General features: G+C 41.3%; 1 protein-coding gene across 1 annotated transcript in view; it reads left to right on the top strand.

Annotated features, from left to right (window-relative positions):
• The first annotated feature begins 718 nt into the window (after positions 1–718).
• Positions 719–23,761, top strand: part of COLQ (collagen like tail subunit of asymmetric acetylcholinesterase) — a 40,799-nt gene continuing 17,756 nt past the window's right edge. Inside the window, exons 1-8 of the mRNA XM_085051023.1 lie at positions 719–918; positions 12,964–13,076; positions 14,920–15,015; positions 17,775–17,819; positions 18,599–18,625; positions 20,025–20,096; positions 22,464–22,526; positions 23,425–23,451. Of these exons, the coding sequence (XP_084907149.1) occupies positions 813–918; positions 12,964–13,076; positions 14,920–15,015; positions 17,775–17,819; positions 18,599–18,625; positions 20,025–20,096; positions 22,464–22,526; positions 23,425–23,451 (549 nt within the window). The 5' untranslated portion in view covers positions 719–812. The remainder of the gene's footprint in view (positions 919–12,963; positions 13,077–14,919; positions 15,016–17,774; positions 17,820–18,598; positions 18,626–20,024; positions 20,097–22,463; positions 22,527–23,424; positions 23,452–23,761) is intronic.

Here is a 23,761-nt window from a genome sequence, read left to right as displayed (position 1 = left end):
GAGGTTTGTTTTCTTCATCTAGTGCTGTGTAGTGTGTTGACCATCACCACCCCCAGAGCTGATAGCGTTTCACTCACCCCATTGCAGCACATGTATTGTTTCTTCCACCTGTTGCACCCCATCAGTGAACTCTGTGCAATCCTGCAACGTCTGGCACTATCAGTGATACTGTCATTTTCATTTAAATCCTAAATACTAATATGTTTGTTGGTTCATGATGCCTTTGTGGTATCCCTCACTGCGAGCTGCACTCTGTATGTGAATGCAGCACTCATAGCTACCAGGGATAAGCAGATCTTAGGTCACTGCTCATCTCTCATTAAGGCAATTAGTGACCTGTAGAAGATGATCAATCAGGGATTTTATCCATCTTGACGCCAGTGTCTGGTTGCCTGTACTGAAGCATTCTGTTTATAGTCCAATTCTTAATTTCTCCCAGTCCTGCTCATCATTATTATTATCCAAAGTGCCTTTTTGCTTCTGTTAGCAAAACCAGAATCCCCCATGCCTCAGTTTTAGCAGCTAATGTCCACAATAGGGGCAACTGATCTAGCACAGGAGTTAAATATAACTGTGTCTAGTGTAAGGAGAAGATTTAATGGGAAATGGTTGGCATTCTTTCTTCCTAAAGGCACGGGGAGGGAGGGGGGGAGAGAGAGAGAGAGAGAGAGACGTACACAGACACACACACGCATCCCATAGTGAGGGCAGAGGCAGAGAGCAGGCAAGGCAGAGCGGGAGAGAGGGGAGAGAGAGAGAGCCCCAAAGCAGCCCTGCGCCTCTGAGCTGGAATCTGCCAGGGCAGAGCCAGCATGTTGGTCCTCAGCCCTCTTGTCCGGGGATCTTACCTGCTGCTTTTCTTCTGCTTTGCTTTGTCTCAGACTGCGTGCGCTGACAATGTCTTCTCAATTTCTGCAGGTAAATTGCTTTAAGTCATTACTTCTCCTTGCTTGGAGCTCTCTGCACTCCGATTCTTGCACTTTCCGGTGATTGGGAACACAGGAGAAAAAAGAAATTAATTCTTCAGACTGCAGATCTTGGTGGAGGGATTTTGCATTGCAGACCTGCTCTGCCACATGCCAGTACATTTTGTTGCTTGGTTGGTTTTGCTTTTTGCTTTATAATTTCTGGTTGTAAACCCCTCCCTTCCCTTACCCATGAGAAATAATGGACAAGATCCTCAGCAGCTCAAAAGTGCTTTTTTTCCATTGGCCTCTGTGGTGCTGTGCTAATTCATGGATTTGGCCCAATTAGTGTATTACTTGCATGTCTGCATGTTTCTTTCTGCTTTGGATGAGTTTAGGTAGAATACAGCAAGGGAAAGAAAATTAATCTCAATGTATATCTGCTTCTATAAATGAAGCCCTGACCTCAATGAGTGCCGCCGGAGTCCGACTGGATGTTAGCAGAATAAACATCATCTGGCTCCGGCTGTGACACTAACAAATACTCGGATGACTTACATAGCAAACAAGAGCCCACTGCATGGAAAATCCCTGCTAGGCAAAGACAAAACAAATTAGCTGTCAGCTGAGCCAGGGCACTGGAAATCCCTCTTAATAGATTTTACAGTTTCAGCAGCAAGACTTTGCTTTAGTCACGTTCTGTGCGAAGGAAGGGGAAAGCCAGCGAGAGCTCTGACTCCACATCTTCTTTGAGGAGCTTCCACCAATTTATGACAAATCACTGTCTCCCACCTTCTGTCTGTTATTCTGTATCAACAGAGATGCTTCTAACTAATGCCCTGTGTTCCTTCAGTGTCAGATTTGAGATGGTTCAACTGAGATCTGTAGGTCAGGGCCTGCTGTACCTACAGATCCTCCCCATGGCTTTCACAGTGATCAAAGGGGTGCATTTTTCAAGTCTGCACATAAAATCAACCCTAGACATAGACCACAGGCACATGGCCTTTCTTGCTCTCTAATCCCTCTGGTATACCCACAGAGCCAGATGGTTTACATTCAAGCTGTCTAAGATACTAAAAAGCCCTTGCATTTGTTACTATTTCTTTTCAATGGGATGCACTTTTTCCATTATGTTGGGGTTAGTTAATGCTGAGATACAGGAAACACCAATTTCCTCTGATATACTCCAAACTGCTTTGCAATATCATATAAGTCATCAGACCTCAAAATTTGTTTTGAAGATCTTTTTTATTTGACACTTGTAGATGCCATGCAGGCAAAGAAGAATTTCATGTTTCCTTTGCCTTCTCCTGTGGCACACACTTGTGTGTCTGCAGAAGACATCTGAACTGTCCTCTTAAGAAACAGCAGTTCAAAAAACAGCCTGCCCCTAAGAAGAGGAAAGACTTGTCATCTCTGCTGAAACCATAGAAGAGGCATGAAGGAAGATGCCAGAGTCTGCTCTTTGCAATGGACCATTTTCCACAGTGAAATTCTGGGGAGTTGTCTGCAAGAGACCCCATTGGGCAAATCCCCACCCTCCTCTCTGCTCCATGGCAAAGCCCCACGCTCTGCTCTTCTGGCCAAGGCACAGAAAATCACCTTTACACTCAGCAAGCTCTTATTGCTTACCTTTATACCCAGCAAGCTCCTGACATGGATGTATTGTCAATGTTTGCTTGACAATATGTGGAAAAAATAGCAGTTGGCCAAACATTCTGTCATAGTCCCACAGCCACAAGGCTGGATGAAGAGACATACCTAGGTGCCATTATTACCTGCTAATCAGGTCTATTTGGTACTAAAAAGTATATAATAAGGGATTCCTGTAGTGCTTTGGTTGCATCTGCATTTTAAGAAGCTTCGAAGAAAAAAGCAGTAAGTTCTGATTTTTCTGGTAGAAATCTGACAGTGGGCATAGAAGGTGAATTAATTTTATTTACACTGAAGGTGAATTAATTCCACTTACATTCTCAGTTATTTCAGTGATTTCTCAAACGTTCTCTGACTGTCAGCTGAGTCAACTATTTGTATCTGGCATCAGGATGCAATTTCACATTTAAAGAATGAATTTCAGCAGTGCACTTTCAAATTCTGAAACTAATCACATTTAGCAGAGAGGATGTTCTTCAGCTATGGCTTGTCTTTCCTATAAATGGTAAAAAACATTTGGGTATCTTCCAGGTATGCCTGAAAACGTCTGGCCTAAAAGTTCTTTTATTTCTGTTCTCTCACATCTTTGCATAGCAGCAGGTGGCAAATAAAAAGGTTTACAGGTCACGAAGCAGTAACTAGGAAGCAAAGGGAAAACAGCCTTTAGGGTGGAAAAGCGTTTGTAGAATAACTGGGGAAAGAAGAATAATCTGGATCTTTGCTGCCAACTCCACCTTAGAATCCCATCAGCCTCAAGAAAGAGTGCATCCTTGCTTCTAGAATTATTTGAGTGTCATGTCAGCTCCAAAGAGTTGAGTGTCATAGTGTTGAAGCATCATTTCTAGAGAAAATGTTTCAGGGAATAATGTTATTACATGCTTAAGCATGTGGCTGCAGTTCCACACAGCAGGGAAGACCCCCAGAGATGGGTAGCTCAGCTCCTGGAGACAGCAGGTTATTTTCAGGGCGACCTGTCAAATCCCACCTTTACACCACTTGTGTCTGTGGTGTCATTTACATCTATTTTTCAGAGCTCTGCCCTACTGAGATTCCTGAACTGCTGCATTCACATGATGAAGGCATGAGTTCTGTAGTCATTTTTAGTAGGGCTACATGAACCAGTCTGCACCTTGTAAGAACCAGCCTGAAGCAAGCCACCTTCCAAATTCAGGTAGTAGAAAGACTCTCTTCTCCTTATTCCTTTTCCTCTCCTATCCTGCTCATCCAGGCCCAACATTTCTGGGATAGTATTTATATTACCAGGAGAACCCAAAGACAAAGAAGTGCATCTCAGTGCTTCTTCTGCCTTTTATGCATGCCACAAATGCATCCCTTGATTCAATTGTCTTCTACAATCAATACTGATTCATAGTTCTTTGGAAAGACTACGGTGGATCAGTTTAAAAGAACTCAGTGGGATATCAGACTACTATTGGCAGTATTCCTCACACTTTCCTTGCCTTTGTCCTATTATTTTCCTGAAGAAAAAGAACATGACATCTCACTGGATTCTAGGTTCAGCCTCTTTGAGTCAGGAAGGTGTAATATTTGCAACCAGACCTCATGTGGCAGTGCTGCAGAAAACAATTCAGTTTTCTTGTGGACTGACATTGTTGGAGCTGTAGTGATGGGCAAGGTGGGCTGAGAAAAGGAGCTGTGTGGGCTGACAGCCTTGGCTGGGCAGCACAGAGAAGAAACCTTGGGAGCCACTGTGGTGCTGTGCTGTGGGGAGAGGGCATTGTGCATTGGTGAGAGAAGCAGGGGGAGAAAAAGGACACAGAAACAAGTGATGATTCCTGACACTGAGGGAGTTGGGATCATGGCTGTCTTTTTCCAAAAGGAATATCTGACCCAATAGTCAGGATTTGCATTTATTTTCCCTGCAGGAATCCTAAATATTGTCAAAATGGAAAGCAAAGATGTCAGGCAGATGTATTATGTTTCTAAAGAGAGTAATTGTAAATATTTATTTATGTAAAATCATAGCAGAATGAATTATCAGAGTGTTTGCAGGAGAAAGAAAGTTGCAGAAGGAATTTAAAACAAGACCAAAAGCAAAAGCTTGAAGACACTCAAAAGGCAGCAGCCAGAACCTGCTGGGAAACAGCCCAAAGGATGACTAGCAAGCAAAAATATCAGGCCAGGGAAGGAAGCCTGGCTCTGCTCTGTAAAGTTAGCATGGGCCCAGGAGCTGCCAAGCATCCTGGTGCCATTGGTCTGTGGGTTTCTCATGAAACACACAAAAGCAGGAAGGCTGTGGTTAGATTAAAATTCCTGATGGAAATGAGCCACTGGCAAAGGCTACAGCTTCATTAGAAGAAGGAAAGCAAAGCATCATTGGCCATGAGAGGGCAGTCACCTAGCTGTGAATCTGACAAGCCAAAGGTCTTGGGGCAGGGTGTTTTAGAGCTTTCTGTCTTGTGATTCCTAGGAGCCTGAAAGGGAGGCAAAATATTCTTTCAGTCGAATCTTTGTTCTGTTTCAGGGAAAAAATAACCTTGGGATTGGCTGTTTTAACTTGATAGCCCAAATGGATAGCTGGAAACATGAGCCAAAGGAAGGATGGTGTAGTGGCTATCCTCCTAAACTGATTAGGAAGGCAGTTCCTTAGCAGCTTCTGGGCAAAAGCTTGGACTACTAGCAAATTTACAGCCTAGTATGGTGTGGTTACTGTTGCTTTAAGTAAATGCGACTTTAAAACAAACACAGTTAAAAGAAACACCTGATTTGACTTTATCTGTGTGTTGTCCCCTGGTAGATATAACCTGTGAAAATCCCAAACTGGGTGTCCTGCTCAGGTGAATGTAGATGGTACTCAGGAAATAAATCACCTTAGGAGTCATAGAGCTTCTCTGGTGGTTTATGCTGCAACACCTGTGCTGAGTCAGGTGAGAGCAGAGCAGCCACACTGGTGCACAGCCTGTCCATGACTCTGTGCTTTGCATCCACCTTCTTGTCAGGAAGGGCAAAGGCAACACTGATGTTATCTGCAGTAGCCAAGGTCCCCCAGGAGATCCTCTGGAATTCACAGTAAACCAGTGAGTAAGACCCCAGTTGATCCTGTGGGTAAGGGACAAGGAAAAGACATCAGAGGCAGTTCAGGACATTGTGGCATTTGCCTTGCAGCAGTAAATAAAAATGAGAAGAGCACATAGCCTCTTGTGAGGAAGTTGGAACCTGTTTGCAACAAGGCTCCTTAAGTACAGCCCTGGTGTTGCACGCAGGGAAAGAAAGAGGTTTCTGATGTGTTTATGGTGTTTCTGGTTGGTAAGGTACTTGTCTTTTCAAAAAAGGTTCTGTGATAATGCAGATGAAGGGAAAGCATTCAGTGAAATACTGTTTAAGTTGAATATCACGACATTCACTTGTTAAGTTGTGAAGAAGTCCTCCAGCTGCCAGGGACAGAGGTCAGAACAGGAGCTGAGGCAGTGCTTGTTTGGCTTTCCAGGAAAGGAATCAGTAACTGATCTGAAGGTTTTTCTGTAACCTTTGAATACTTCCGACAGACAGCAACCAGTCCAAAAGGGAACCTCAGCTGAAAGTGATCTGCAGCTGACATGGAGATCCAGCTGCTCCAAGCTTGTCCAATGCTGTACCATTGCCACAAATGAGCACAGCACTGTCTGCAGTCCATAGGCATTGGACATGCTGGTGAATACCAGATTTTTGCTGTGAGGAGACTGAAAGACGGAGGCTTAAATTCCAGCCCAGCAAAACAAGCTGTTTCAAATCAGGTGTTTTCACTGAAAGGATAGAAGGTCCACCAGCAAGCAATCCAAAGTGCTGCAAAATCAGCTTAGTCATAGGCAGATGGTGTTTGTTCACAGGACTCAGCCAGGACACGACTGGGAGATCTGTCTCATTCTGCAGCTTAGTCGGTAGAAGAGAACAGGGCAAGCCCTTCAAATCTAGGGGAAGTTGTTTGAGGAAGATCAGAAATAAGCAAGAGAGGAAAAACTCTGTAGGAATTAACAGACCCCAAACTAGGTGTTCTATTTCTTCCCTTCTCCTCTCCAAGAAAACAGCCCTTTAATGGAAAGGAAATTGTGGGGATGCTTTCTGTAGCCACACAGCTTTGATGCTAAGGGGGCATTTGGGAAGACAAGGTGGGTGTAGGAAATCTACAGAGAAGAACTGAGACACTGAGGGAAAAGCAGGTTGTTAATAATTTTTCCCAGAAACTAGCAAGAGGGTATGGATAAATGTAGGCTTCTGGGGAATGCACACAAATAAAGGCAATGCTAAAATTTCAGTTTTCTTCTACCCAGAGAAGTGATTATGGAGTATTTTTATTAGTTTCTTGAAACTACAAAGTTAACAAATTTTTATGATTCAAAGTCAGCACATAGTTGGGGTTTTTTTTTTGGTCGAAGGCAGGAGAATAAAGTCAGCTGGGCTGGAAATCTGTTGCAACAAGGGAGTAATGAGGAATTAATCTAGTTCATGGCAACAAACGTTCAAAGAAGAATTGAGAGGATTTTCTCTGAAGTCTTTTGGAGCACACAGCAACACCCACAGCCTCATAGGGATTGTCTGGGACTGTCTGAGCATATGGTGGAGCAACATCAAAGTCAAGTACATGTTTGATCTATGCCAGCACTGACAGATTATGATCTTGCAGTTGCAGAAGGGTGGAACTGGTGTCTCTCAGCTTTGTTGCTACTGATCTCACACATTAAATGGGAGAGGACTGTGTGGCAGTGAGTGACATGTAGATGTTTTTCAGAGCTGATGCAGCAGCCATCCTGCTTTAATCTTTAGGGCTTCAAGCTCTTCTACAGATTATAGTAAATTTTAGGCTTTAATACTCAGAGTATTTATACTATTGCTCTGGTGTGACAAGCAGTTGAGTTTTATGGTCTGGTTCATAAAATGATTGAGATGAGATGTTGTGATTCACCAGATTGGAAGTCTGTTTCAGGTACTGTAATTGAATCATTCATGGACTTGGGAGAGTTGCTTAACTTCTCTGTGCCTCAGTTTCTCATGCACTGATGGGGAGTGCACAGAGTTGTCAACATCTTATAGCAGTGTCTAGAGCTCTGGACCTCTGCAAATGAAAGGCAACAGAAGGGAAATTGCACAGAATAACCCTGTCATGGTTACTGGGATTTATAAGACATGGGTTTGTTTTATAAACTCATTTTATAGCCCACTGAAGTGTTTCACCCATCAGATTTTACTGGGGTTTTTCACTGTTTTGTGAAACAGAATGCAGAGCCAACACAAGCAAATCCTCCTCTCTCTCTCCCTGTACTGATCTCAGAATTTTCCTTCTGCAATCAGTCTGAGAGAACAGTGTATAATCTTCTGGTGTATGTGTTGTCCTCATACATTCACTTACAGATAAAATGTCTGCAGTTTTTCCATGCAGACAGTAAAAGGCTTCTCCTCTGCTTAGAAATCTCACAGGCCCCTTTGCTCTCCCACATCTTGCCATGTCTGCAGTGTTTTCCAGGGGTGACCTCAGAGATGCAGCCACCCACAGCTCCCCAGCCAGGCTGCCAGAGCTGCTGAGGGACGTGGGCTAAATGCTAGGTGGGGATGGAGGACAGAGTGTCCTTGCTCCTGTGGCCAGGTGAATACCCAGACCCGCTGTCCAGGCAGCATGCCAGGGATTGTGCTATTGTCAAGCTTTTGGAACACTGACTGATTTTTAAATGCTTTTATTTATTTATTTATGACAGTTTCTGAGTGTGCACCAGCTGGTAAGGTGCGTGTTATTGCTGCCACAGCCTGTAGTCACTTTGGAGATTAAAAATGGACCACTTTCAGATTTTTATGATATTTTCTGGATTGTTCTATGTTAACCTCATGTATTACCTTAGTGGTCTTTTTCAACCTAAAGAATTCTATGATTCTATGAAAAGAAACTTGCGAGGTTTCATCTGGATTTCTTAATTTTCTAAAATTCATTGAATTAAATTCTGGTCTGGTTCGGTCTGTTTCTTAAAGACTCTGAAGCCCCATCTTAAGGAAAAGGAAACTGGTAGCAGGGCAGAGCTGCAGCTCCGTGTCTCATCCTGTAACTCCCACGGGAATTTCATGGGTCACCACCTCCTCCACACAGACACCATTACCTCAGCTTGATCTATTTCTTTGGCATATTTAATCTGGTTTAGGTCTAAGTTCAAAAATGCACTGAGAGATGCAGACAATTCACTAAGTTGACTATTCGACCCAGCTCCAAACACAAGCTGTGTTCTCATCTCTACTTATATGTCCTTGGAGCACACTTTGGGTCACAAAGTTCCGTGAAACACACTTTAAAGAAGCATATATTGGTAATGCTTGCACTTATCTTTGGCATTTTCAAGGAGAGCTTAATGTCTGCATCTGCTCTGTAAGTAAAGGATGGCTCTCTCTCAAAAGGCACTTTTACAAGCTCTTAAAGTTTCCTAACTGAAAAGGAAAACGTGCCCTGGTCACTTGCAGTAGATGCACAGAATGGGGTGGCTGCAGCCTGTGGTGCTCTGCTGTCCTTGCAGGCAGGTTGAGAGGAGCCTGAATGAATGACAACAAGGCAGGTGAAAGTCTCAGTTTCAGCTGGACAAGCCCACATTCATGAACAGACTAGTCTGCCCAGCTTGTTTATTATTAATTCTGAGTGCCATCTGAGTGGGAGAAGCATCTGTGATGGGTGTCAGCATCAGAGGGCTCCATCCAGCAGAGCCCTGCCTGTCACGAGCTGGGCAAGGCACCAGCCCTGCTGTCAGGCTGAGAAGACTTTGGATAATAGCTCGGCTTCCCATCAGGGCTTGCTGGATCAGTGTGGTCGTAAATAGGAAGGGAAACACATGTTAAGTATCCTTTTCCTTTCTTGTCCTTTCCTCCTGGCATTTGGCCTACAGCTTTGTGATTTTAGAATGAAAGTCACTTTCATGGTTTATTTATGATTTTTTTCAAAGAAATGCTGTAAATTTGATTTGAATCCAGGGCAGGACTTCTCTGGTGTGTCTGTCGCAGCTGTGGGAGTTCACAGGGTTGAAGATTCCTCTAGGATCTGCCCTAGGAAGCCCCATAGACCTCACATGAGCCCCACTCCTGGGGATTCAGCCTGGGTGAAGGTTTCTCTCTGGCTCTTCATTGGACCACCTTGAATAAGAGCTCCCAAATTCCAGCTATGGTCACAAGCAATCTGCAGGAACAAAATGAAACATCACACTTTATCTAAAGTTTGCTGTTTTCTGAAGCTACCATTGGCAGTATACCCATAGATTTCTCAAGTCACTTTCTTGAACTGGATTAACGTATAGCCTTGATCATAAAAATAACCTGGAAATATAAATACATTCTATTTTAAAGCTATTTTAATTTTTATGTTTTTTTGGAAACAACTGCATCTTGGACAAGTTCTGAAAGGATTTCTTAATTTTGTCTTTCTTCTCTTATTGTATGTTCTTTGGCATTGAAGTTGTTGAAAGATCAGCTTCCATGTGAGATATGTAAACACATGCTCTGTGTAGGTAGGGTCTTCATATTTCACAGAAAACTATGACAGTCCTATTCTTGGGCTGAGATTTTTTCCACTGATGGGGACTGGAGTATTCTGAAACTGTGTTTAGCAAACAAAGCTAACCTGGAGCCTAAAAATATGCATTGCATTTGCAGAGAGCTTGTAAGCCTGCCAAAGTAACCCTTTTGTGATATAAATCAAGGCAATACTGTTATGGGTGTACATCTTGGACCTATTGCAGTTCCTGACAAAATCCATACCAATGAAATGTGGTGCTTACTGGAAGATCAGATTATAGCAGTCCTATCTGCAGTCCCTGTGTGAATCACTCTTTTTTTTTTGCTCCTTCTGCTGTCGTATCACCTGTCACACCTGAGTGGGGAAGGTTCTTGGGTCCAGAACCAGCCTTTCCTAAATATTTGCTTGACAAATGCACCTCCCACAACATAGCCAGGGTTACTGATGGAGCCCCTGAAATATTCACTACCCAAGTCATTACATAATTGATACCTGTCCTATATGGCAATATCTTTACTAAAAATGGTATGTAATTACTTCTTATATAATAATAGTATCTACTAGAACTTAGTATCTGTCTATAGTAATAGCCTCTATTAGTAATAGTATCTAATAATCTCTCTCTCTCTCCATATATATATACTAATATATATTATATATATACTGATATATATACTATTACTGGTAGTTAGATTTTTCTTGTTTCCACATTGAGATCAGTACATGCCATCACTGCTCATACCAGCAAACCCAAAGTGGGCTTCAACCTAACTTGTGTTACAGTAGCATAAGATGATAAAAACTGAAATCAGGGGCTATTTTTTTACCAGCTGGGTTAGGTATAGTGTTTTTCACAATAAAGCCGTTCCATAGATTTTCAGACTTTTCTTCTAAAAAGGAGAATCCAAATTTTTTATAACCCAGGACTGGAATTTACTCATGAGGACGTGATAAGTATCATATTAGAACTATGGATATACATTTATATTTAATCTAATATTTGCAAAATATTTAAAGAACAACACTTCTATTTTTTAAAGTAGCTGCAGTAAAGCAAATCTTTTTCTGCACTGCCTGGTAGTAATCCCTTAGCAACTAAGCCACATCAGGCTAGTTTTGATATTCTTACTCTTGTAGAATGATAAAAGTTCTATTGAAATTTTATCTAGACCATGGAATGAGGTAATACTAAGAAAGATTATATTGCAATGTGGCCTAAAATAAAGTAATAATCACACTTTATACCCTGTTAATTTACAAGCTGTCCATTACTTTAATAATGTGCTATTTAGTCCCAATGCAATATGTTCAAATACAATACTGAAGCTCAGACAACCACAGAAGTATGTTTGTTAAAAATTGAATAACTTGTTTACAGCTGCATAAGAGTGACTGAATTCAGGTTAAGCCAATATAAAATTTATTTCTTCATATCTTTATATTTTATTACTTGTAAGAGCAGGAGACAGGTGACTCATACCTTTGCTACTTTTTAAAGGGCATTGGCATTTTCAGTATGTATTTAAAGCTTTAAATTAAACAACATACCTGGTTTTTAATAAATCTTCTGCCTTTCTCTAAAGTTGAAGTTTTTGACTGAGTTTCAAACTTGTGAGGAAAAGCTGAGAAAGAGTCTTCATTATGGATCCTTTCAAAATTCAGTTGACTCAGGTCTCAAAGGTATCACCACAAATAGTGTTTTAATAGAGAAAAAATATCTGGATGATGTGAACTACCCCTGAATGGTGCTGAATTACACTCCTCTGTGCAGCTTTTTTTCTGTGCATCAGGACTGAGAAAATGCTGTCCCCATTAACATGGGATGGTGGAACTGACATAATATATTTTCTGAGACATTTTAGAAACTAGAGGTATCTCTGTTCTTTTCTTACCTTGAGATGTGACTAATATCCAGCTTGCAATTGATTTGTACACAAATCTAGCAATTTCATCAGGTTTGTCTTCCCAGAAACTTAATTTAGAGATTTTCTATTAATACCAGATACTTCACCATAGGCTTTTCTTCTTGGCTCCCTGCCACCCTTCAATTCACAGACATCCATTCCAGCTGCCCCTAGCCAGAGGAAGAAACCAAAAGGCATAAACAAATATTTGCTATCCTTGGCAAAACCTTTGAAAAAGCCCTTATCCTGATTAGAGATGTATTTCCCAAGGGGTAAACAAATGCAGGAAAAAACCTACACTGTATAAATACACCATCTTAATATCCTTCCTCTGTGAATCTTTGGTCACAGAGGAGAGAAGAGAAGAGAATCTTCTTGTATTCTTGATGGAAGTTTACCTCTTAGAAATGTTAAATACACTGCCAAACACAACTGAGCTCCTGTCTTACCAGTCAGTTGGTGACAAAGCTTTCAGCTAAGTCTGGGTTGCAGGGTATTTATTCCTGGGGGTGATGCACTAATCAGAAACACAGCAACCTGGTTGCAGTCCCAGAGGAAATACAAGTAAATGTGTTGTGGAACTGCTTCGCACTTCCCACTCATCACAGAAGTGCCTGAAGTGATTCAGTTCACAGGGAAGGTGATGGCCAACAGCACTGAATGCTTTCCTGGTGGCACATGGGCTGTAACAGGGACCAGAAGATGCTATTTCTAATACACTTTTGGAACAGAGGGAAGAGAAAACAATAAATGTTTGATTCATTTTCTAATGCTACCTACCTGAAATTTTCCCATTTCAGCCTGTGTCAGAGCCACATTAAGAGCTTAAAACTCTGCATAGCCTTTGGCACAAGAAGGAACCTGGAGACTTAAGGGTCCATCAGGTTTCTTAAATCCCTGCTTGGATTATGGCATTGCAATTAATGCATATAGGATGTGGGAAAATACTGTGAAATGGCAACTTCTCTTATTCTGTAAGAAATGTTTGTGCTGTTCAAGACAACAGATGAGTGTTTGTATTGAACAGATCTCCCTTGTTTGGAACAGAAGAAGCAGCCCCACTGCAGAGAATGCTGCCTCCTTGGCCCTCCTCCACCACCCCTGTTCCCACCACCATACTTCAGACACAGCTGGAGCACTGTAAGTGTGGCTTTTATCTCTTTTACATGAGTTTTAATGACAAAGAATGAAGCATCCTCTCAAGCACTGCTCCGTGGTGGCACTCAGCAAGCCCACCTGGCTGTGCTGACATGGCTCTGTGAGGACAATCACTCAGCATCCCAGGCTGGGGCTTGAAGTAAATATCAAGTAGATGAAGGATTGAAGTGAGGCTGGATTTGTTCCAGCAGTTAATTCAACTAACTTAAAATATTGTCCTTACTATATTTTGAAACCTTCTTAGAGTAAGGCAATACTGAAGCAAAGGAAACGGCAATGCAGTAAACCAGCAAGGACAGAAAAGCAATTTTCCATTCTGCACAATGATTTCAGGGTGTTCATTATGTAAATGTCCTGTTCTGCATCACATGTACCTTTCACCTTAGCAGGTGAAATGAAGGTCCTGAAATCCTCCTGTGGAGTCTATTCCCAATATCTCCTTTTGCAGAAACACATCTGTGTTTGACATGCTGGTGTGCAGTTTTCACTCTCCCACCTATGCACAAACGTGCTGTGTGTGATATATGTCCATACACATGTGCTGACATGTGCAATGTACAGGACACAACAGGAATATGACATAGCAATTTGCCCAATTGCTCTTACTGCAGGTTCTGCTAACTACAACCTATTCTCCATCCCAACATAAAGAATTTTTCTACCTACTCAGTAATTCCTATTCCTTAATTTTAATATTCATTTACTGTATACAAATACTGCAATTATTGCTAGGGTTACATAAATAATGATTAGTAAGATGTCAGACAAGAAGTAACCTGAGAAAAAGTACAGTGTAAAATCTTTTTTTACTTTCTGGGAGATCAGGATTGAACTCAGTGTGCTATTCTCTACAGACCAAAATTTAGGTCCTTCACTTTCCTCATCACATCCCTCATCACCTCCCCTGCTTGTGCCTTGTTTTCCACAGAAAGGAGATCCAAAACCAAGATCTCTTTAGGAATGTGGTGTACTCCTCCAGTGAGGATGAGACTGGGACCAGGGTCTCTGAGGTTAATGAAAGCAGCTTAGAGAGTAACCTGAGCCAAAAATCAGCCTTCACACCATCTCCCCATAAAAACATGATATGAAAATAAGCAGTTATGAGCAGGGTGGGAGCCATGTGAATTAAACTATGAGCAGTTTGTTGTTTTCAGCCTGTAGTCAGAGCTTTGCTGGAAAATGGTGTTTCACTTGGAAGCTGAAGATCAGTTGTGTCGATTTAGTATTTCTGGCTCAGTGTTCACCTGAGTTTCCAGAGCAGATCACTTTTGTCACAGACATAAATAAGGCATTTTACTCATGAAATCTTAATTTTGAAGTCAAAAGATCAGACATCCATTGATCATTTAAGGCACTGGCTCTGTTCTGCAGTGAATGAATGCCCCCGGGTTAGTATCTTCTGGAGCGAAGTTCACTCTGCCTGTGCCCTCCCTGAGTGAAGTCTCTATTATTAGAGTAAAGATGCTATTCTTGGAGAGGAGCTGCTGCTGGCAAAGTGGGACAGAGAGGGCAGGGTCAGGTCTAAGAATAGGCCAGGGTCCCACACTGGCTTAGAGGGGCAGCCCGTCTGTGAGGAGCCTCTGTGAGAGGAGGAGGAGGAGGAGGAGGAGGAGGAGGAGGAGGAGGAAGCTTGGGACAGGAGGCTATGTTGAAGTGCTAATGTTCAAACATCCATCAAGATAACCTTGTGACAAACCCTACGCTCCTCCCAAAGAGAGCAAATAAATTCTGTTGAGGTTGAAGTGTGTGGTGGCTGGATTTTTATGCATTTCTCCAACAGGCTGTGTGTGGCTGCCTGTTCACTCATGTGTTTGATGTTTCATAGAAGCTGGATATGGAGGAGTTGTGTCATGAGCTCCAGATAATACAGGCTTCCTCTCTGCCCAAACTGCACTGTTCTGCAGGGCCTCCTGGCCCCCAGGTGAGTGATGCATTTGGGATTAAACCACATCATCCTCTCACTTGCTCCAAAGTCCTTACAAAGCTGTGAAACATCTGAAAACCCTTTTTACCACTTAATAAGCATGCCAAGCTCTGGATTAATTTCATTTTGATATGACTTTGCATAAATCATTCAGGCTTTTTACCCTATGTTCCCACCCCTGTCTTACATACTCCATTCTGTTTCAAGTTTACCCTTCATTTTTGTGGGGTTTTACAGTGGGTAGCACCCATCAAAAATCCTGGAGCTGTCATCACTTCCTTCAGAGGCTCTTTGTCAGTTTTTCTTTGCTTTAGACTCTGATCTCCTTTTTTGTGAGGACAAGAGCCTGTGGCATGGATGCACAAGAGATACAATGGGCTGGAATATTAGTGGAGCACATCCCTGAGAAGGCAAATATCTACAGTAAAATCAGAGACAAGGAGAGGCTTAGCAGGGCAGTGGGGTGGGATTCAGGAGGTGCAGAGTCTCCTGGTTTGACCTGCAACATCTCTGCCTCTGACTTTCTGGATAGCCTTGGACTAGTCTTTTTGATCTCACACATAATTTTCTACAATTTATACTTTCAGAAATCTTCAGAGGAAGGTCAGAAATCCTAGAATCACATAATAGTGTGAGTTGGAAGGGACATTTAAATGTCAAGAAGTACAACTCCCCTACAATGTTGTATTGGGGCAGAGGCAATTAGACCAGATTGCTCAGCATCCCATCCAACCTGGCCTTCTTCTTCCGAGAACATGAACCTTCTCTAGAGGGAAGTTTTTTATTAACATCTCTGTAGTGGAGAATATCATCCATTTTCCTTTCCATTCCAATTCCCTCCAAAGAAAAATGAAAGTTTTTGTGGAGAGATACTTTCAGTTTCTCCTGGGGCACAGGCAGTCCAAGCCTTTGTGCTGTGCCTGGTGCTTTGAGACAGTGACCTTCCTCAAGACCCCTGAGAGCCAGTTTATTGCCATGTAGCCAACAGCAGAGCAAAGCTGTGGCTGAGGCTTTGGCTGCTGAGAAGGTAACAAGCACCCAAACACTATTGAAAAAGTGTGGACAGCACATCAAAGTAAAGGCTCAGTTATGTGGCAAAAAGCTTAGTTTTAATTATTTATAAGTCAGTACTTCAGAAGGTAACTGCAGAGTCTAGAAGTTGCAAGGTGAAAGCCACAAAGTCTTCATTTTATAGAACTATAGAATGGTTTGGGTTGGAAGAGACCTTGGAGGTCATCTAATTCCAACTCCCCATGAACTTTGTCTTTCTTGTTCTGCTATTTTATCTTTGCTGAGATGCAGGATGAGGAAGATTCATTTAGCGTGAGAGTGGTGAGTTGTGGTCAGAAGTGATGGGAAGTGTTTGTCTAGTTCTGTCTTGAAAAAAGTCTTCTCTGCATTATGAAACAGCCTTGCAGTGTGGCTGGCCATAATCCAGAGTTGTTGTACATGTGAAAAAAGCAGTTGTTATTTCAGTCTTTGCTAGACTGTCTTTTAAAAAATCCTCTTAGTATTCTCTCTGACTTAAATTGCAAGGAAGTAAAGTTAATTCTATTGTTCTACAAAATCCATTGCTATAAATAATATTAATCTTGCAACCAAATGGCCTATGATCCCTCCAGGAACATTTTTAAATAGAGCAGGCTGGCAGGTTTTATCGTAACAGCAGACAGTAGGATGGATATAACATGGCTTTGGAATTTTTAATTATAAATTGCAGGACTGTGTCTTGTACAGGGACAATGTTAGAGCCAGCAGTCTTCTGGGAAATACATTTGTGACAATGGCCACCTGCTACAAAATACTGCCATTACAAAGAGACATCTTCTAAGTGCTTCTGAATTCTTTTCTGCTGTAGCTTGCATGGCTTTCAGAGGAGTTGCAAAAGCTTGTATTGTTGACTCCTAGCTGAATTTTAATAAATTTTCATAAGAAGGAGGATTTGATTTGCAATGGTATAACTTAAGAGTGTAATTCCTCCCATGTGCATCCTAAGGATAAACAAAATAAATAAGATAAAATTTGGTTCTGACTCTAATAGGGTTCATTGATTTTCACTACCAAAAATGTAAAATAACTCTACTGACTAAAAGAGTTGGAGTAATTTGTGTTTGAGGGTACATTTTGCTCCTATTCATGTACAATTTGATCACATTTTGAACAGTATAAGACAGCCAGGATCCAAACCGTGAGAGTGGGAGTGAGGGAGTGATTTTTATGGTGAATCTAATGCTTCCCTGATGCAGGCTCATGGGATTTTTTCCCCCCAGTCATTCAAAGATAAAAAGTAGTCTGTGAATCAAAGCATTCTAGGAAAAAATGGTTTCTGATTCAAGGTTTCTCTGAATTAAGAAGTCCATCCCATCCTGCAGAGCCCATCCCACGTGGTCTATGCTACTTCCCTCGCCACCCCTTTGGCTGACGTCTTTTGCCAGCTGATGTGGTGTCTCCATGTCCTGGTTGCTAATTCTTCAGGACTCTGGTAACTTCTCATCTTTCATTTGCCCCAGGCTTGTTTTTCTTGCAGGCTCTCCTCATTTATGAGATTCTCCTGCATTTCCCAGGTCAGTCCAGCTCTCCATCCTGCCATTCAGCAGTGGCACAGATCTGGTGTTTGGATGCCACATTCAAACACAACATCCAGCACCTCAAACCTAGGGGTTCATTGGTCCTAGGACACACTTAGGGTCAAGGCTTGAGGGAAGACAAGTACCTCACTAATGCAGCTTAATAATAGCTTCCATTTTTCTCCCTAGGGTCCTCAAGGAATTCCTGGTATAATGGGACCAAAAGGAGAGAAAGTAAGTGTCAGTTGTTATGGAGCTTGATGTGTCTTTGAGGAACAAAGAAGCAGGGGAGGATGTTAATTTTTTCCTGTCTGTTTAGTGAATGATGAACCTTATGAATGGAGGGTTTTGCTTTAATTTGAATGTAAAGCTGTGAATTGGTTTGAAGCCATAATTTAAAACTTAGTCTTTCAGTGTCCATTTTTGATCTTGAAATATTTTTATGGCCTCTCATGGCCGTGACCTCTGTTTAGGGTATGCCTTGAGAAAGCACCTCAGGTGCAAAAGTCAGCAATCTTACTGATCCAAAGGCTTTTGAGCTCCCTGGCCCTCTGGGAAGATGTGAGGAGCAGAGCTCTCCCATGCTTTGTGAATTGTATGAGACAGCTGAGATATCAAAGCTGGCCTATATGTTATGTTTTCAGATGTGCAAAAATTTGCTCCATAATGGTGCCTAAAGAGCCTTGTACCTGAAGCTGGGCATGTAATTATGTGCTTTGTTATACAAGGCATTGACTGTAGATTTAGGGCTGAGAACACAGGAAAGACCAAGGAGCTCTCATACAGTAATTCTTCTCATTTTACCTCTGTAAGCAAAGTCTTGAGCATGAAGATATTCACAGTGTTTTTTCTGGGGGGTTTGTTTGTTTCTTTGTTTGTTTTTTTTGGGAGAGGGTTGTGGGTTTGTTTGTTGGTTTGTTTGTTTTTTAATAGAAACTCATTGATGCATTGACTTATGAGCCACTGTGCTTCATGTGGTGCCTACAAGACTGATATATTCCTTTCTCTGGCAGGGGGAGATTGGCAGGCCTGGAAGAAAGGTATGAACAAAGGTGTTGTCTCAGAAACCCATCAAATATTTAATAGCAGCTACCAGAGAGGGGTGCAGGCAACACTTCAATAGAAATTAGCTAATGTGGAAGTTTAGCCTGTTGTGCTTCTCTCACTGGCACCCAGGGTGGATAGTAGGGAGCTCCGGATGCAGGGCTGGAGTGCTGCCCCAGCTGGTTTGAATTTGACAAATTCCCTGAGTAAAAGCATGGAGACAAGCCAAACAGAGTGGGACATCACCTGAACTGTGTGGACAGGGGAAGCAGAGTACGGGAGCTATCACAAAATGTGTACCAGAAAAACCCCAAAGCAAAATCAAACTTTTTACTCCTCCAAAGTCTAAACAAGGCTGAGCCAGATACCCTGAAGGAGGAATAACCATTAATGATTACACTTCCAGAGCTCTGGCACCAATGCAATATGCTGACTACGATCCTATGCTTGGTGACATGTGAGCCGTGATATATTGACAAAAATATGTGCCCCTACATGTGATGAAACAGAATACGTTATCTCAGTCACTAAGTACATCCATTTAATGTAATTAACTTTAAAGAAGACAGAAATGCAGGATGAAATCAGAGATATGCAGGGGGTGGTCACTAACTAGGAAAAGAAGTACCCTTCTAATAATATACCAAGGATTTTGACACCTTTCTAATAATATACCAAGGATTTTGACACCAGCTACCAATCAGTAATTCAAATAAATATAAAACACATAAACAGAAGAGGTCATTTTCTTTAATCTGTTTTCAAATGCCCTATAGTAAACAAAAACATTATTAATATAAATTCAAGTGTTCAAAACAGCAATTTGAACTAGAATTAGAATTAGAGAGACTAACCCACCAACCTACAAGAAAGTACTAAAATTTAAACACAATACATCAACACTTACTCTTCTGACAAGAACTAGTAGGTTCTGTAGGGGAAGTTGCTCAGGTTGAAAATGAAACTTTACATCTCTTGTTTTTTTTAAAGCTGTCTGGCCCATGAGAGCTCACTCTTGGCCCTGAATGTCATGATGACATTTCTGAGATCATATTGTCAAGAAGTGTAATGCAGTGGAATAGCACTGATCTGCAGCATATTGGGGGTTATTCAAAAAGTGATTTACAGGCAGCAATTAAGACACATAAATAACTGCATATGTAGTTATTGCTGGTCATACAGCAGTTAATAAAGAGCAATTGTAGCTAGCAATATAGGAATGTTTACAATAAGGAGCATAGTAACAGGAATAGTTAGTTAAAGATTTGGTTCTGCTCTCAACATAAATTGGATTTGTATGGATATAATTCCATCCATTTTTATCCCTTTCTGCAGTAATGGCCTGTATAGGAATGGTGTTAAATGAATTGTTGTAATCAATGTTTTCTGTTCAAGGGCAGACCAGGTCCCCCGGGTGTCCCTGGGATGCCAGGACCAGTAGGATGGCCTGGACCTGTAGGACCCAAGGTAAGAGTAAAATTCGCATGGAACAACCTGTTCAACATCACAATCTGAACAGAAAAGTTGTCTTGGGAAATCTCTGAACAGCTACTTGCAGGGGGTTGGGAAGCTGTAGTGGTGCAAGGATGCTCTGAGCTTGTTCCCTTTCTCATACTGCTCTGCAAAGGCCTGCCCAGTCTAGGTTAGGTTACTCCACCTTCAACCCAGCCCCTCTAGCACTTCTTATGTGGATTAAACATGACAAAGGGAAATTGGAAATTAATATAATAAGACTCATTGGTAGCCACTGGTGTCTCACAATCACACAAATCAGTTTCCCTAAACTGAATGCCATCATTATGACTATTATTTATGAGGATCCCTTTACCTGAAGAGGTACTGTGAGCTTGTGTGATCAGAGGGAAAATACCAGGCTGGTATCAAGGGAAAGAGACTACAAACCATGAGAATGGTTGATCACATCTTTGAAGTTGATTTCCATACAAACAAATATTAATTCCTCTTATTTTTATTAACCAACAGCAGAAGAAATTACAGGATGTAATGCTTTGCTACTGCAGAGTGGCTGTTTCAGCTGCATTTATTATAAAAAAAGCTTCAGGACAGTCCTTTAAGTGAGTACTGGCTTATGCAAGAGGTATAACAGCTCTTCATAGGAGCTGTGGTTTATGGAGCTTCTATTGGGACCTTTGAGATAACTTGCTTTTCTTCTATTCATGATACATTAGGTAAAAGGACTGCACACAGTGCCTAGTTTGAAACTGCTTTTTCCAGTAAATCTTTGACTCTTAATTTGCTCTATGAAGGTTGATGCCCATACCTCAGAGGATGTGATGCAGTAGCTCTCGATACGGCTAGCGTAATAGTAGCTGACTTCTGAATTCAAGCCACATCTGGGGAGCAGACTTTCAAGATCTTCACAGCCATGTTAGATGAAGAACTTCATATTATAGTATGTGGGAATGTAGGCAAGCAACAAGAGAACAAACACTTAAAAGAAATCAATGTTCACTTTGAGCTGTGAGATGGGAAATGATTCCCCCCACAAATGCATTGTGTGTGCTATGATTTCCCACAGCAGGAGCAGTCAGGACAGAGGAAAGATTGAATCAACTCCTTCCTTCATAGTGTTAGTGAAGAAAGAGAGCAAAGCAGACAGAAAATTTATTCACTTGGTCTTTTTCTTATATAGGCTTTAGTTTTATTCATGTAGTCTTCCTAGTTTTGATTACTCTCCTTTGTCTATTACTATGCTTTTTCATCACACTCCTAGAAGCATCCCTCATATTCAGTAGTAATACTTTTTCCTATGCTTTAACTACAAGTCCTACTTGCTGTTTGATTATGATTCTTCTGCTTTTATTGTCTCTTCTGATACCAGTCCCTTCTGTTCTTTAGGTAGGTTCAGTTTCATTTCTTATAGTCTTGATAAATTATATTTTCCTGCCTCTCAGTGAAGGCTCCAGTGGAATACACTGCAGAAGCTCTCTGTGTTCACTTCAGTTGGGGAAAAAGGAAAGAGAGACACAACCATCTCTGATCTTCTCCAACTTTCAGTATTCTTCTTCACAGAGATATTTGCTGCACCCCTTCTTGCTGTAAATCTCCAGTAAGCTGCTGTTTGGGTTTCTTTCCTCATATCCCCCTGTGTGGATATTTGCTATTTCTTTAGCTGGCTCTTCCTGCCTTCTCTTACTTTGACACAGCCTCACTTCAGTCCCTATTTCTCCTACTTTGTTCCTTCAAGTCTTGTCTGAACTTCTGCAGGGGCAGCAGCCAATGGGAAAATCCTCTCCATTTCTAGGACACTGAAAGCCAAAGGAGAGTAAGAGCCAAATATATTCTGCTGGTGGCACTGCTGCATGTCTGGGGGTCTACTCTGTATTTCACACTAGATAAAATTAGCTGACAGCAGCCAGAGAAGTGGTTGTAAAGCTTTATCATGATTTACTGGCTCCAAATTGTTCACCGCATGGTGTCTTGGAACTACAATGAAAACACTCACTATGCCTCCACAGGCCATAAGGCAGGCAGCAAAATGCCTTTCTTTTCTGCAGCTCAGTGGAGGTGATGCTGGGTAGACACAATGCACCTTCATGCAGAAAAGGATGCACTGCTGATGATGGATTGCTTGCATGTCCTTTAATAACTGATAGCAAAAGTTACCGACAAAAGAAAATGCAAAGAGAAGAGTAACATAACATGTGAGGGCTCAGGCAGAATACAATTGCAATATAGACCCCTGTTCACAATGCTACACCAGGGTCAGGCTTAACTATTTGACATAAAACCAAAACCACTGAACTGTCAGACATTCAAATATGACCTCCTCAGAGAGCCACAATCAATAACTCTCTTTATTGACCCCTTTAGGGTGAAAAGGGAGAGTTGGGTGTGATGGGATTGCCAGGTACAAGAGGACCAATGGGCTCCAAGGTTTGTTAACCAAACACTGCATTTTCAGACATTGGTTTCTAATGCTCTGCTGACAGCTGCTTCCCTCACGAATTTTCTGGAAAGCATTTATCAAGATATATATTTTCTAATACAGCTAAAAAATATGCTCTACATCAAGCAAGGTTATGTCATCTGGTTGAGCTCTGCTGTGTTTTTGGCTTCTCATAAAAATGCTTTGGTATAAATTATTTTAAAAGCAACCTCAGATATAATTGTATCCCCCTAGAAAAATTGAGTTCTTAAGCATATCTGCAGCATTAAATCATGTCTGCAATGTTTTCCACCCACCTCATAAGACTGTTGAGATAATTTTGGTACCCTACCAGAAGTATGCATATGTACTGATAGTTGAAATATATTATGTAATCAGTTTATTCAAATAAAGGACTGGAAAGAATAACTGAACAATTTTGTTTACTCTATGTTTCTTTAAGAGAAACTCAGTTTTATATTAATGATGACACTAGATTACTTAAGTATAACTTAAGTATGTTCCATGGGGGAACAAACAACAAACAAACAAAACAGAAGATGAAGATCAGTGTTAAAATTAGATTATTAATTGTGGTGTCTAATGCTTTATTTACTCTCAGTTACATTTTATTTCACTTGTGTCAATTTCAAAACATTATCAAAGCTGCTGGCTTTACCTGGCTTTTTCATAATGGCTTATGGGCTGAGCTGTCTTGCCTCTAATTCATATTTCACAATTCTGTTTCAGTGCAATTTTAGGAGCTGTAAATATTCATTTGCATTTACACTTTGATGCAATTAATTATTTGTGCTTCGTCTTTTTCTTCACTTCAAAGTTTGAAAGTCCGGCTTCTTTGGTGATCTTGAAAGCAAGAAGCATTAAAATATCTATCATTCCCTTTAGGGTTTTCCTGGAACTAGAGGAGAAAAGGTCAGTGTGACAACAGAATAATGTATAATGTAACATTTTGAAATGTTAAAAAAAAAAAAGCAACTGTAGAAATGAGATTGAATTTTGATGGAATCTAAAGGTCCCACTGGGAAATGAAAACAAGAATTGAGAAAGATCACAGTCTTGTGGCTTGGGCTGGGGTGCTGTAGAAGTGATTTTTACACTCTGTATCCTTGTGAACAAGTTGCTACAGTGAAATTCACTACAGGTTCCCCATCTGCAGCATGAGTAAAATAATCTTTAATTGTTAGTCTGGTTTAGTTAGGTGATACACACTTTGGCACTGAGT

The sequence above is a fragment of the Lichenostomus cassidix genome, chromosome 2 (assembly GCF_008360975.1).
Source record: "Lichenostomus cassidix isolate B80296 chromosome 2, HeHo_3.0, whole genome shotgun sequence".
Taxonomy (NCBI): Eukaryota; Metazoa; Chordata; class Aves; order Passeriformes; family Meliphagidae; genus Lichenostomus; species Lichenostomus cassidix.
This window is presented reverse-complemented; position numbering and strand designations above follow the sequence as displayed.